The sequence below is a fragment of the Mandrillus leucophaeus genome, unplaced genomic scaffold (assembly GCF_000951045.1).
Source record: "Mandrillus leucophaeus isolate KB7577 unplaced genomic scaffold, Mleu.le_1.0 Scaffold530, whole genome shotgun sequence".
Lineage (NCBI taxonomy): Eukaryota > Metazoa > Chordata > Mammalia > Primates > Cercopithecidae > Mandrillus > Mandrillus leucophaeus.
In genome coordinates, this window is record NW_012105698.1 from 697535 (window position 1) to 710933 (window position 13399).

General features: G+C 47.4%; 2 protein-coding genes across 2 annotated transcripts in view; both read right to left on the reverse strand.

The window, feature by feature from the left end:
- LOC105551752 (somatotropin-like) overlaps window positions 1–4041 on the reverse strand; it is a 13582-nt gene extending 9541 nt beyond the window's left edge. Inside the window, exon 1 of the mRNA XM_011997127.1 lies at window positions 3958–4041. Coding sequence (XP_011852517.1) covers window positions 3958–4041 — 84 coding nt within the window. The remainder of the gene's footprint in view (window positions 1–3957) is intronic.
- Window positions 4042–9594: 5553 nt separating this feature from the next.
- LOC105551728 (somatotropin-like) lies at window positions 9595–11236 on the reverse strand. Its single transcript, XM_011997091.1, has 5 exons — window positions 11183–11236; window positions 10761–10921; window positions 10416–10535; window positions 10158–10322; window positions 9595–9900 (listed from the first exon to the last, which is right to left on the reverse strand). Exons 1-5 carry the CDS (start codon window positions 11190–11192, stop codon window positions 9703–9705), a joined length of 654 nt encoding a protein of 217 aa, XP_011852481.1. The 5' UTR covers window positions 11193–11236; the 3' UTR covers window positions 9595–9702.
- Between the last annotated feature and the right edge of the window lie 2163 nt (window positions 11237–13399).

Genomic DNA, 13399 nt, shown 5'->3' on the forward strand with positions numbered 1-13399 from the left:
TTCTTTCTTTCTTTCTTTCTTTCTTTCTTTCTTTCTTTCTTTCTTTCTTTCTTTCTTTCTTTCTTTCTTTCTTTCTTTCTTTCTTTCAATGGAGTCTCATTCTGTCATCCAGGCTGGAGTGCAGTGGCATGATCTTGCCTCACTGCAACCTCCACCTCCTGGGTTTAAGTAATTCTCTCACCTCAGCCTCCCTAGTAGCTGGGATCACAGGCGCCCGCCACTATGCCGGGCTAAGTTTTGTACTTTATTAGTAGAGACAGGGTTTCACCATGTAGGCCAGGCTGGTCTCAAACTCTTGACTTTAGGTGATCCACCCTCCCTGGCCTCCCAAAATACTGAGATTACTGGCATGAGCCACCGCTCCCAACCCAGTAATTTCAGCTTCTAAATCCCTCTGAGTGCAGGGATCCTGCCTCCAACACAAGCGGATCTTTGCCTCATTTTGTCTTTCCATAAGGGACAGATTGTTCTTTCTCTATACCCAGGTGAGAATGGCCCAGTGGCATGGGGTGCCTTGTGGAAACCTCACAGCAGGACAAGGTGAAGGCAGAGAAGGTCAGGACTGAGCCTCCTGTCTCCTGGATCCCAGGGTTGGGGTTGTTTCACTGTCATCTGGAGGTCACAAGCATCAGATGCCCCCAGAGATGAGAGCAGGAAAGAACATCCTCACCTGCACTTCTTCCACCCTTGAGTTTAAAAGCATCTATCACTCGATGCTGTAGAAACACAAGCAAGCAAACAAGCAAACGGTTCTAGAAGTGGTTGACTGTGGTGACATTGCTGTCATTGTTCAAGGTAAACTTTGCTGCCCTGCTGCAAGGCCGAGGATGGAAACCCCTCAGGGGTTTGAAATTCTTATCCAAGGATGAAAATAAGAAAGATTCTACTAGGTTGGGAAGAATGAGACTCAGAAGTGGGCCTGGTAGGCTGGGGTGGGTGATCCTCAACTTTCAGACCTTCCTAACTCTGTCTTCTGTGCTTGGACAGGACTGGATGAAGGAATCAGCTCTGCCCTCTTTGTCGTTATTACCGTTGCCCTTGGAGTGGGTGTCATCACCATAGCACTGTATTTGAGCTATCGGCCCTGCAAAGTGGACCGGAGGAAATTACGCTATAGACAGAGAGAGGAGGACAAAGAGGAGGAAAGCCAGTTTGCTGTTGAGGAAGAGAAAAGTACAACTCATATAATTGACAGCTATTTGATTGAATGAGACTTCTGCTACTGTGGTTTCCCAGGCAAGGAAGAAGGGATAGAGGAGAAAGGAAGAAACAGAATGGCAGGCTACGTTACCCTTTGTGTTCTTCTGTCTGTAAAACAGTGTTTCAGGCCCCCATGTCCCATGTGTCCAATATGTCCAGAAGCTCCCTTTCTCTCTCTCTCTCTTTTTTTTTTTTTTTTTTTTGAGATGGAGTCTTGTTTTTGTCGCCTAGGCTGGAGTGCAATGATGCGATCTTGGCTCACTGCAACTTCAGCCTCCCGAGTTCAGGCGATCCTCCTGCCTCAGCCTCCCCAGGAGCTGGGATTACAGGTGCACACCAACACAGCAGGCTAATTTTTGTATTTTTAGTAGAGACAGGGTTTCACCATGTTGGCCAGGCTGGTCTCAAACTCCTGACCTCAAGTGATCCGCCCACCTCGGCCTCCCAAAGTGCTGGGATTGCAGGTGTGAGCCACCGCGCCCAGCCACCTTTCTCTTTTGAGCTCACTCTAGTCATTAGGAATCTCAGTCTCAATGTTTGATTTGTAAGAAGGCCTCTTGTGCCTTGCCAGTTGCATCATCAGTCCACTCTTAGATCCAAAAAAAAAAAAAAAAAAAGAATCTGTCCTTTCCTCATGCTTCCCACTGCCCTTTTCTCTTAAACATCATACTAAATTCAGGCACATCTTAGAAATGCAACTCATATTTCATGGTTTTCTGATTTCTAACTGGGAACTCAATTTGTACTCCAGGGACAGGACTTTGAAGGGAGTAAGTATCAAATATGGGGCTAGGAGTCAGAGCTCTGTTCCCATCTCCACTTTTCCTTGCTCCCGTGACCTGGGCTTCTGGAGTGCCAGCTCCCAGAGACATCACTAAGGATCAGTGGCAAGCTTCAACTCAGTAACCATCTGTTGTGGGTCTTGGGGGAGTATACAGATGGTAAGAAATTCCACTTTGGGCCAGACAAGCATCCTATCTAGCCCAGTGTTCTGTCTGTGAAGTAGAAGGTAGAGTTCTTCCATGGAATTGGCCTCATAGGTTAGGCACTCCAAACATCTCTGAATTCCTTTTCACAGAGAGATCAACTGTGAGTTCTCATTTGCCAGTTTTCTTTTTTTTTTACCCAGGTGCGCGTCTAGGTTACAGTTCCAATGTTTATTCTCCCTTTTCATCAATAAGTACATATTTTCATCTGTCTGCAAACAATGTCCCTGAAGCTTCAAGAGGAATCCTCTTGTGAAAATGTTCATACGATTTTATGATTCAGCTTCCTTCCCTGTCCTTGGGAAAGAGTATATTCACCCTCGGAGAAGGCATGAGGAATCATAAAACCAGATCTTTTCTTCCAAATCAGTCAAGAAATGTTCACTGAAATGTTGCTATGGTAAAAATAAAAGTGATTTTATGATATTCAAATGCATTTCCATTACCTTCTGAAAGTTCTTATTATGTCAAATGGTTACATTTTATAACTTTTTCTTTCTTTCTTTTTTTTTTAAGATGGAGTCTTGCTCTGTTACCCAGGCTGTTGTGCAGTGGCGCGATTTCGGCTCGTTTCAATCTCCACCTCCCTGGTTCAAGCCATTCTCTGCCTCAGCCTCCCAAGTAGCTGGGATTACAGACGCCTACCACCATGTCCAGCTGATTTTTTGTGTTTTTAGTAGAGACAGGGTTTCACCATCTTGGCCAGGCTGGTCTTGAAGTCCTGACCTCGTGATCCACCCACCTTGGTTTCCTAAAGTGCTGGGATTACAGGTGTGAGCCACCGCTCCCGGCTGCATTTTATAACTTTAAGTACAATTTCTAAGGAAAAAACACCATGTCGATAGCATAAACAACCAGCCCAGGTTAGGGTGTGCATTAGCTCAGGGCAGCAGCCTATTTGACCTGCTTTCAAAACTGAAACTCAGGCCAGGGGCGGTGGCTCAAACCTGTAACCCCAGCTCTTTGGTAGTCTGAGGCGGGCGAATCACTTGAGCCCCGGGGTTTGCGAATAGCCGGGGCAACTTGGCAAAACCTCATTTCTACAAAAAGTACAAAACTTAGCCACGTATACAGGCACGTTCCTGTAGTCCCAGCTACTTGAGAGTCTGAGGTGGGAGGATCACTTGAGCGTGGGAGGTAGAGGGTTGCAGCGAGTTGAGATCACGCACTGCACTCCAGCCTGGGCAACAGAGCCAGACCCTGTCCCAAAAACAAAACAAAGGAAACAAAACTACTAAACTTCAGATTTCCAGATAGAGGTGCGTAGCCTTCCAAATTGCAGATACTAGCTAGAAAAAATCGTGGCATCAGACAGCAGAGGGAAAACATTTTCCCATTCTTCTCAGACCTCCTCTGAGTCTGGTGTTACAGATTAAGTATAAAAATAACCCTTTGGTTTCACCACATACAAGGCCGTGGGGATACAGTGGTGAACAAAACATTGTCCCTGGCTTCTACAAGTTTATTAGGAAAGCTAGACAAACAAGTAGGAGATTACATTTGTGCATGAACTCCTATGACTGGGAAAGCAGATTGTTAAGAGAAAGCATAACTCAGATCAAGGAAGGCTTCCTGGAGGGACATGAAATATCTTGACTCTGCAAAATAGCATCATCCCCGAACATGACGTTTTCAACCTGGATGTTTCCACTAGGTGGAGCTACTGCTCTCTCATCCGGTGAGTCTAAGGTAAATCATACCTTCCCTGAATTGAGCATTTGGGGAAGTAAGTTAAGAAGCAGGTTTCAGAGACAGGAGTATAGAGCTGCACCATCCGGGGATCCACAGCCATTTCAGTGTCAGGATCAGCCGCATCAGGGCTGTAGTTATCCTTTATCTGCAAACGCTGCCTCATGGCCTCAGTGCCTTGAAGCACAGTGAACCCAAAAAGGAAGGGAAAAATGAGCCAGGCGTGGTGGTGTGCACCTGTAATCCCAGCTACTGGGGAGGCTGAGGCAGGAGAATCGCTTGAACACGGGGATCGGAGGTTGCAGTGAACCGAGATGGCGGCGTTGCACTCCAGCCTGGGCAACAGAGCGAGACCTCCATCTTGAAGAAAATAAAAACAAAAACAAACACAAAACAAAACAAACAAAACAAACCAAAAAGGGAGGGAAGAAGGGGGCCACTTGGACTTTCTAGTTCCAGCAGGGAGAGTTGGAGGCTTAGCCGGCTGCTGCCTTTGCTTGTCACTGCCACAGGGTGTCAGTGTTGACAGATGGTCCCACACAGTACCATCAAACCAAGTGGGTCTGCAGATCCAGGTTCCCAGCTGCTGTGGATCTCTGAGGGAGGATGATTTCCTTCTTCCGGGCCTGGTCCAGCTGCGCGTGTCCTCTTGCTTGGGTTTCCAGGGTTCCAGTTCTTAGAGCTCAGTAGTTTGGAAGAGCTGTCCTGCAACGGTCTTCAGAGTAGGCTGGGTTACTTGGAACCCTTGTAGACTTGGAAACTCTGTTTGCTTTCCTTCCTGAAGGATCCACACCACCAGGGGTCAGGCAACCCCTTCTCACTGATTCTTTCTTTCTTTCTTTCTTTTTTTTGGGATGGAGTCTCGCTCTGCCTCCCAGGCTGGAGTTCAGTGGTGTGATCTCGGCTCACTGCAACTTCCACCTCCTGGCTTCAAGCAATTTTCTTGTCTCGCCTCTGGAGCAGCTGGGATTACAGGTGTGTGCCACCATGTCCCGCTAATTTTTGTGTTATTAGTAGAGACAGGGCTTCATCATGTTGGCCAGGCTGATCTCAAACTCCTGACCTCAGGTGATCTGCCCACCTCTCAAAGTGCTGGGATTTCAGGCTGAGCCACCATGCCCGGCTTCATTGATTCTTAAAGCAAGAAGGGTCTCACATCTCTCTTCCAGTATAATAGAGCTTCTGAGGGTAGCTGCCTTCATTGTCTATAGGAGGAGGTCCCAGCCCCTAAATGATTTTGATCATATTCTTCCTGAACATTAAAGCAATTGGCTCACGCTTAAATTGCAGCTACCTTGAATATCTCCAGAGGAAGAGTGGCCTTTAATACTCCAAAAGTTTGTCGTCTTTATTATTATTTTTGAGACAGAATCTTGCTCAGCCACCCAGCTGCAGTGCAGTGGCATGATCAGCTCAGTGCAACTCTGCCTCCCGGGCTGGAGCAATTCTCGTGCCTCAGTAGCTGGGAATACAGGTGTGCACCACCACAACTGGCTAATTTTTATATTTTTAGTAGAGATGGGGTGCCACCATGTTGAACAGACTAGTCTCAAACTTCTGACCCCCTCCCGCCTTGGCCTCCCAAAGTGCTGAGATTACAGGCATGAACCACCGTGCCTGGCCATTTATCTTCTCAAGGATGGTCAGGGTGACATTTTGGTGTCTTTCTCTCTAGACCTGAGAAAGCATAAGTTATATCTTTAGTGGGACTTCTTACCATAGGGTTAATAATAATGTTTACCTTAGAGAATTATAGTCAGAAAGAAATGACATAATACTTGTAGTGAAGTAGCATGGTACTAGAGACGTGTTCACATTTGTTGGTTTTAATTATTATACTGATAATTCTGGTGGGAATTAAGCACATCATTATAATCACAGTGAACTCAAAGTAAGAATCAGAAATCCATGGTAACCTTGAGGGCCATCAAAAGTCATAGACACCGTGCACAGCTTTCCGATTTTTCTAGTCTTTTTCTTGCTCCTTCCCCTACTCTCCCCCGAATTTGGTCCCCCTAAGATTTAGGACTACTAGTAGGGTGACTAGTCCTATTAGCTGAGTTTGCATTGAGCTGAGAGATTCTTGGAAGGAACGTGGGACTTTCAGTGTTGACATTGAGAAAGTCTCCTGAAAACGACAAGTTGGTAACCCTAATCCCAGCGGTGCTCATCATGTGCCTCAGCACTCCAGGGCCTTCTGAATTAAAGAAGCAGCCAGGCAAAGTGTCAGCTTGTCTTGGCCTAGAAGCCCAGAACTTGTAATTCAGAAGAAAAGGGAAAGGGTCAGTTCTGCTCTCAACTGTGCATAAAGGGACAAAACTCACCATGTGTATTTCAACAACGCTCATGGAAGAAATTCAGAAGTGGTCGTTTTAGGTTAGGGTAAATTCAAAAAAATGACAGAGTCAAGAAAACATTATCCCAGGGGTCAAGGATGACTCGAGCTCTGCCTACTGAACTCCTCCTTGTGCCAGTCTCACTAGTCTTATCTTTAGGAAGAGTTTTCATTATAAAATACCATTAAGGGTCAGGCGCGGTGGCTCATGCCTATAATCCTAGCACTTTGGGAGGCCAAGGCGGGTGAATCCCCTGAGGCCAGGAGTTAGAGACCAGCCTGGCCAACATGGCGAAATCCTGTCTTTACAAAAAACACAAAAATTAACCGTGTGTGGTGGTGCACACTTATAATCCCAGCTACTCAGGAGGCTGAGGCGTGAGAGCCATTTGAACCCAGGAGGTGGAGGTTGCAGTGGGCTGAGATCGCACCACCGCACTCCAGCCTCTGTTTCAAAAACAAAAACCAAAATAGACTTTTAACATATTTAGTTGTGAGAATATGTAAGCATTTTACCATTTTACGTGTACATCTTAACCATTGTACGTGTACAGTTCTGTCACATGAAGTACATTCACATTGTCATGCAACCATCACCACCATCCATCTTCAGAACCCTTTTCATCTTGCACAGTCTAAACCCTTTGCTCATTGAATAGCTCCCTATTCCCTCCCTCCCCACAGCCTCTGGCAGCCACCATCCTACTTTTTGTCTCTATGAATTTGACTGCTCTGGGTACCTCATATGACTGGTATCAGACAGTATTTGTCTTTTTGTGACTGGTTCCTGAGAAACACTTTTGAGAAGACTGGTTGGAATTCAGAGCAGGTGGCACCACAACTGGCCCAGGTGTCTCATCTCCTTATTCTCCTTTTTCCCTGTTAAACTAATACACCTGTGGACATGAGGCTCTCATCTCTGCGGTCCCTAACACAGTGGTTCTCAACCTTGTTTACACATTAGAATCACCTGGGAAAGTTTTCAAACTACTCTTGTCTGGACCAGATTCCAGGCTAATTATATCAGAATCTCAGGGACTGAGGGCTTACATATGCATCGTTTAGAAAACACCCTAGGCATCTCAAATTTGCAGCGGAAATTGCTGTCCACACCAAGTTGATGAGCTGAAAAGTAGAATAACTGTGGGTAAATCAAAAGAGTTTAAAATAGATGGTCTTTAAGGTCTTTTTATATTCGAAAATGTGCAAAGTCATATAGTATCTTTCTAATTCTCAACCAGCAGTAGTTGAGTGCATTCTCCTATACCGGAAGGGAGCTGGGTGGACACTCTCTGGAGTGTGGCTCCCCCTGCAGTTCAGTTTTATGTTAGGACCACTCACTTTAGAACCCTCTTAGTCACCCAGGTAGGCGCTGGACATTGTCATTCCCCTATCACGTGCATTCAACAAATACTTACAAAGATGGGTCACCTTTCCTTTTAAAACACGCAAGCCAAGAGATAATTAAAATTGTGCTCATTCCATCGACTTCTAAAGACCGAGAGATTTCTAAATAATTTTAAGGCCGAATGAAGGACGCTGCAGGAATATTGATTCCAGCTTTGTGCAAGAAATAGTTTTCTGCAATGAGAGTGGTTTAATAGAATGAGGAGCCCTGTGAAAAAGTGATTCCCTTGGTCCTAGTGCTACACACTTGTAATTGGAATACTGACTATAATGGATGCCAGAGGATAAAATTCCCAAAGTAGAAGAAACTAGACTGACTTATGAGGCCCTTCTAACTTCAAAATGCCATAATTTTAAAGCCAGATAGTAGAAGAACTACGTAAGATGTAGGAATGACTTCTGAACTGAGAAATGAAGCAGCTCCAGAGTTCTTATTATTTCAGCTTTCAGCCACTCCCCAAGGACTGAGTTATTAACTGTAAAATAGCCAAAAATGAACACAAATGGGTCTCATTATCAAGAAAATTCATTGTAGTACATAAGAATCAGAACTTCTAAAGAAGATTAATTAGGGGGTTGATTTTTTACATTGCAGAATAATTCCTGACTTCATGAAATCATTTTTGGATACTAGAGTTCCTGTGAGCATCTTAGTATTGATTTATAGGTCACCAGTCACTTAGCCAAAGTGCTTGGCAGAGTAAACTCTTAACTCTAAAGAACTAACCACCGCTCTTTAGTGCTTCTCAACACTAAACATCTGAAATGTTTATTATTTCCTAATTGTCAAGGAAAACAATATAATTTCACAACAGATATTTAGACACTCCATCAGAAAACACAAAACATCCGAAAATTCAATGCAGAAATAACTACAATTTCTTGAGTACTATAATATATCAAAAATGTCACTGTGTTTAATCCTCTCATAATCCTAGTAAAGCAATATATTATTATCTCAGCTTGGTCAAGTAATTTATCCAGGAGCACTAAATTATGTAAAAACCAAATTTTTCTGATTCTTTCCCTTACACCAAGTTCCCCAATCAGCATCTCTTAGAATAAACTTGCTCACAAACAGCTTGGAGATCATGTGTGTTTGGGTTAATTTTTGCCCTTAATATATGTTCAATATGTGTTGCCAGTGTTTAAATGTTAGATTTCACGTAAAGGTCTGAATGTCCTAGCTGTCTCAAAGAATCAGAAGGTCTGGAAGCCCTGTCCCTGCAGTCCTGATGGTGACAGGCTGGCTGGGTGAGTCCTACCTCAGCAGGGGCTTGAGTGCTGCAGATTGTGCTGGTTCTCACCCCTCTGTGTTGCATCCACCAAAGGAAAGCGAGTGTCATCTGGGATTTATCCTATTCCATCCAGCCCTCATTGCTTACATTGTTATCTTCCTGGCACCTTTTGGCACTGCATTTGCAACCCCAAATAAAATCTGTCTTCCACTTCCCTCACCCTAATTCTGATTCCAAATGCTCTGGTTCTGTATGTCTGAAACTCATTTTTGCATTGTTCTCATTTCCCAAGAGTAGTTGGGCTTAAGGAATATTGATCTTAAAGTTGTTCTGCACACAAGTAATTCTATGACATTGTTTCCTCACCTGTTGGGAAGCTTTTGCCTCTGCACTTAATAGCCCATCTTGTTTTCATTTCTTCTCATTCCTGGGGGGCCAGGTTTGGTGTTGATGGTAATGGTGGGGCAGGAAGAAATGCCTTCAAGTCATCTCTGGGATGACCATTGAGCTATGACCAGCAAGCTGGGACCACTGACCTGGTGGAATGGCCTTAGTAAGTAACAGACTGCAGTGATGTGTCAGCTTTCTTATGGCACAGGAACAACCAAATCTCTTATATTTCAGTGGCCTGGTTCCCAATAGACCCTGCAGGCCCTACAGGTCGTCTTCCCAAGCTGCCCCTTGCTTCACACCACCACCTTCCACCCCATAATATTATAGAAGGACACCTAGTCAGACAAAATGATACAACTTAATTTTATTAGGACAAGGTTGGTGGGCACTGGAGTGGCACCTTCCGGGGCCAGGACAGGCACTGGGGAGGGGTCACAGGATGCCACGCGGGCACCTAGACGCCACAGCTGCCCTTCACAGCGCGGCACTGCACCATGTGCAGGAATGTCTCGACCATGTCCATGTCCTTCCTGAAGCAGTGGAGCAGCCCGTAGTTCTTGAGCAGTGAGTCATCGTTCTGTGAGTCTGTGTCAAACGTGCTGTAGGTCTGCTTGAAGATCTGCCCAGTCCGGGGGCTGCCATCTTGCAGCCTCTGCAAAGTGAAGGAAGAGAAGGAGAGGCTGAGCGCTTGGTCACTGTTCCCTCCCTCCCTCTCTCATTCATTCATTTTCCTCCCTCCCCTTCAGGGTGTAGAGAAAGACCTGGAGGATTCACCAGGGGAAATGAAGACTAAGGTGAGTTCACTTGGGTCAGGGCCTGACTGCTAAAAAGAGGGCAGCAGTGTTTCTCTCCCCCAGCCCTCGAAGCCAGTGAGGTTCCAGGATTGGGGAACCCTGGCACCACCCTCACCCGCATCAACGTTTGGATGCCTTCCTCTAGGTTCTTTAGGAGGTCATAGACGTCGCTCTCCGAGGTGCCATACACCAGGTTGTTGGCAAACACACTCCCAAGTAACTGCACGGGCTCCAGCCACGACTGGATGAGAAGCAGGGAGATGCGGAGCAGCTCTAGGTTCTGCAGGGGAAGGACATGCAGTGGCTGTGCTGCCCGGGGGCTCTGACCACAGGCCTCCCCTATCCCCACCTTGGGGAGAAGGCATCCACTCACGGATTTCTGCTGCGTTTCCTCCATGTTGGAGGGTGTGGGAATAGACTCTGAGAAGCAGAAGGAGGCCTGGGGGTTCTCCATGAGCGAATGCTTCTTTTCCTTTGGGATGTAGGTTTTTTCCTAGGAGAAGGACCCCCCCACCAAGAGGGACTGCTGGTCTCTATGTTGGAGACCAGCTTCCATTGTTACTTCTCTGAGAACCTCGCTCAGTGTATGCTCATCTGCCGGCATTTTCGCTTCAGAAAACAACCCTGAGCTCCTTAGTCTCCTCCCATGACTTCCCAGGCGGGGGAAAGTCACCCCTTCCTGCCACCCCTGACATGCACCCATTCCCCAAGAGCTTACAAACTCCTCGTAGGTGTCAAAGGCCAGTTGGTGCAGGCGATGGGCTTGGATCATAGCGTGGTCAAAAAGCCTGGATAAGGGTACGCTTGGGACCCTACCAGCCTCTTGAAGCCAAGGCAGGCAGAGGAGGGCAAAAACCAGGAGCAGGGATGTCCGGGAGCCTGGGGAGAAACCGGAGGGCAACGGAGGGAGCCAGAGAGCAAGAGGCCAATGCTCTCCCCGCCCCAGGAGCTGTTTGTTTTTCTCTCTCCATCCCTCCAGGGACCAGGAACATTGTGATATTGGTTAAATATCTGGGCTTAGATGGCGATACTCACATTCAGAAGCCCCAAACCTGAGGGTTAGTGCCCCCGTTCCATCTACAGGGTGCCACCTCTCCCCTCGGGACACATCGTGTCGAAAGGGATTTTAGGGGCGCTTACCTGCAGCCATTGCAGCTAGGTGAGCTGTCCACAGGACTCTGAGTGGTTCGGGCAGTCGGGCTTTGAGATCCTGGAGCTGGTCTCCTGTGGGCTCTTTTTATACCCTGGCCCCTTATCTCTGGCTGCTTGACCCCACTTATTTCTCTGTACGTTTACGCATGGGGCCCCTGACGCGGCTGTGCTAATGGCTAATTTAGAAACTCCTCCCACACATGCTGGGAACATGCCCCCTGGCTTGTCATGTTTCCCTTCCCACCGTCACCAACACTGTGAGGGTTGTGCACAGAGGGTCAGCCAGAGATACTACCCAACCTGTCCTCTCTTTAAGGGTCAGGTGGGTGCCCTCTGGCAGCACGCCATGGTGGCCAACCTGAATGCGGGGAAGGATGTCATGATAGCCAGTCCTTAAGACCCCTACCGACCCCATCCCACTCTCTATCCTATCCCTTTCCTCCTCCTCGCATATTTCCCCTCCACCAAGCAGAGAGAATGTGTGTTTTGGGAAAAGGCGCCAAGCACAGGCAATAGATTGCAGGGGTTCTGGGCAGGATTCAGTCCTGAATTCCACTTTTGCTGACTCCTCCTGGGCCAGCCCGAGGCAGCTGGAAGCAGTGCTAATACTGACCACTAGAGGGTACCAACCACACACTTTGCTCTCCTCTTTCCCTGAGCCTTGGGGCCGGGGCGGGGGCTCCCCCAGGTCCCTGGGAGGACGAATCTAGACTTGAGGTATTGCCCCAGATCCTTGGACCTGCAGCAGGGATACGAACCAAGAAACAGAAATCCTAGGGACAGACACGGACCACAAGCGCTTCGTCCTATGCCCTGAAACCATCAGAGAATCTAAAAGTTGTAAGAGCTCTTGAAGGTTTGAGTCTCTTCCCCAGCTTTGGAACTCAGAACACATCACGCCGAAAGATGCCCTGGATAAAAAAAAAAAAAAAGTCCTTTCTCCAGAGCAGGTAGTGTGGTGCTACTCAGTTATTTAGTTATTTTAGTTGCTTTATTTTATTTTATTTCTTTTTAGTGATGGAGTCTCATTCTGTCACCCAGGCTGGAGTGCAGTGGCATGATCTTGCCTCACTGCAACCTCCACCCCTGGGTTGAAATGATTCTCCCTCCTCAGCCTCCCTAGTAGCTGGGATTACAGGCTCCCACCACTATGCCGGGCTGTTTTGTACTTTTTTAATAAAGAGGGGGTTTCAGTATGTTGGCCAGGCTGGTCTCGAACTCTTGATTTTAGGTGATCCGCCCTCCCTGGCCTCCCAAAATACTGAGATCACTGGCATGAGCCACCGCTCCCAACCCAGTAATTTCAGCTTCTAAATCCCTCTAAGTGCAGGGATCCTTCCCCCAACACAAGGGGCTCTTTGCCTCATTTTGTCTTTCCATAAGGGGCAGCTTGTTCTTTCTCTATTCCCAGGTGAGAATGGCCCAGTGGCATGGGGTGCCTTGTAGAAACCTCACAGCAGGACAAGGCGAAGGCAGAGAAGGCCAGGACTGAGCCTCCTGTCTCCTGGTGCCCAGAGTTGGGGCTATTTCAATACCATCTGGAGGTCACAAGCATCAGATGCCCCCAAAGGTGACAGCAGGAAAGAACATCCTCACGGGCACTGAAATCATCCCCCGCTGAATTTAAGAGCATCTAGCACTTGACGCTATAGAAACACAAGCAAGGAAACAAGCAAACGCTTCTAGAAGTGGTTGGCTGTGGTGTTGGCAACCAACATTGAAAACCCACAGCCCTGTGGCCCAGGATGTGAATACTGGGGCCCTGCCATCTCCCCCCTTTCGGAGCAGAAGACAGACCTCCTTTTTCTGCCGTCATTCCTGAAGCATTACCTAACCAGCAGCCCAGACTCGTCATCTGCTGGGAGGGCACTGGGCTGTGGGCTGTTCTCCAGGCAGGGCTGCAAGAGGATCCAAGAGGAGTGTCATCAATGATACCAGCTCTGAGAAAGCTGGGGCCAAGGGAGGGTGGAGACACCACTTTCCCCATGCTCCTTCCAGCACCAGCAAAGAGGAGGAGCCAGGTGGGAATGGAGGAGGGTCCCTGAGCTCCACTTAGCTTCTGCCTACCCCACCATCCTTCCTCCAATGTGAACTGGGACAGACGGCACCCCATGACAGGGTCTTTCAGCCAGTGTTGGGGACTTAGATGTGGATTTTCGGCCATGGAAGAAGTCTCCAGTCTCCCTTAGGAATGAGCCCTAGCAG

Excerpts from the sequence above, each read along its gene's own strand:
- LOC105551728 (XM_011997091.1), bottom strand. Across the intron at positions 10,323-10,415 it reads AGGAAACGCAGCAGAAATCC|AACCTAGAGCTGCTCCGCAT; the intron begins GTGAGTGGATGC and ends CTTCCCCTGCAG. Across the intron at positions 9,901-10,157 it reads GCATCCAAACGTTGATGCGG|AGGCTGCAAGATGGCAGCCC; the intron begins GTGAGGGTGGTG and ends TTCACTTTGCAG.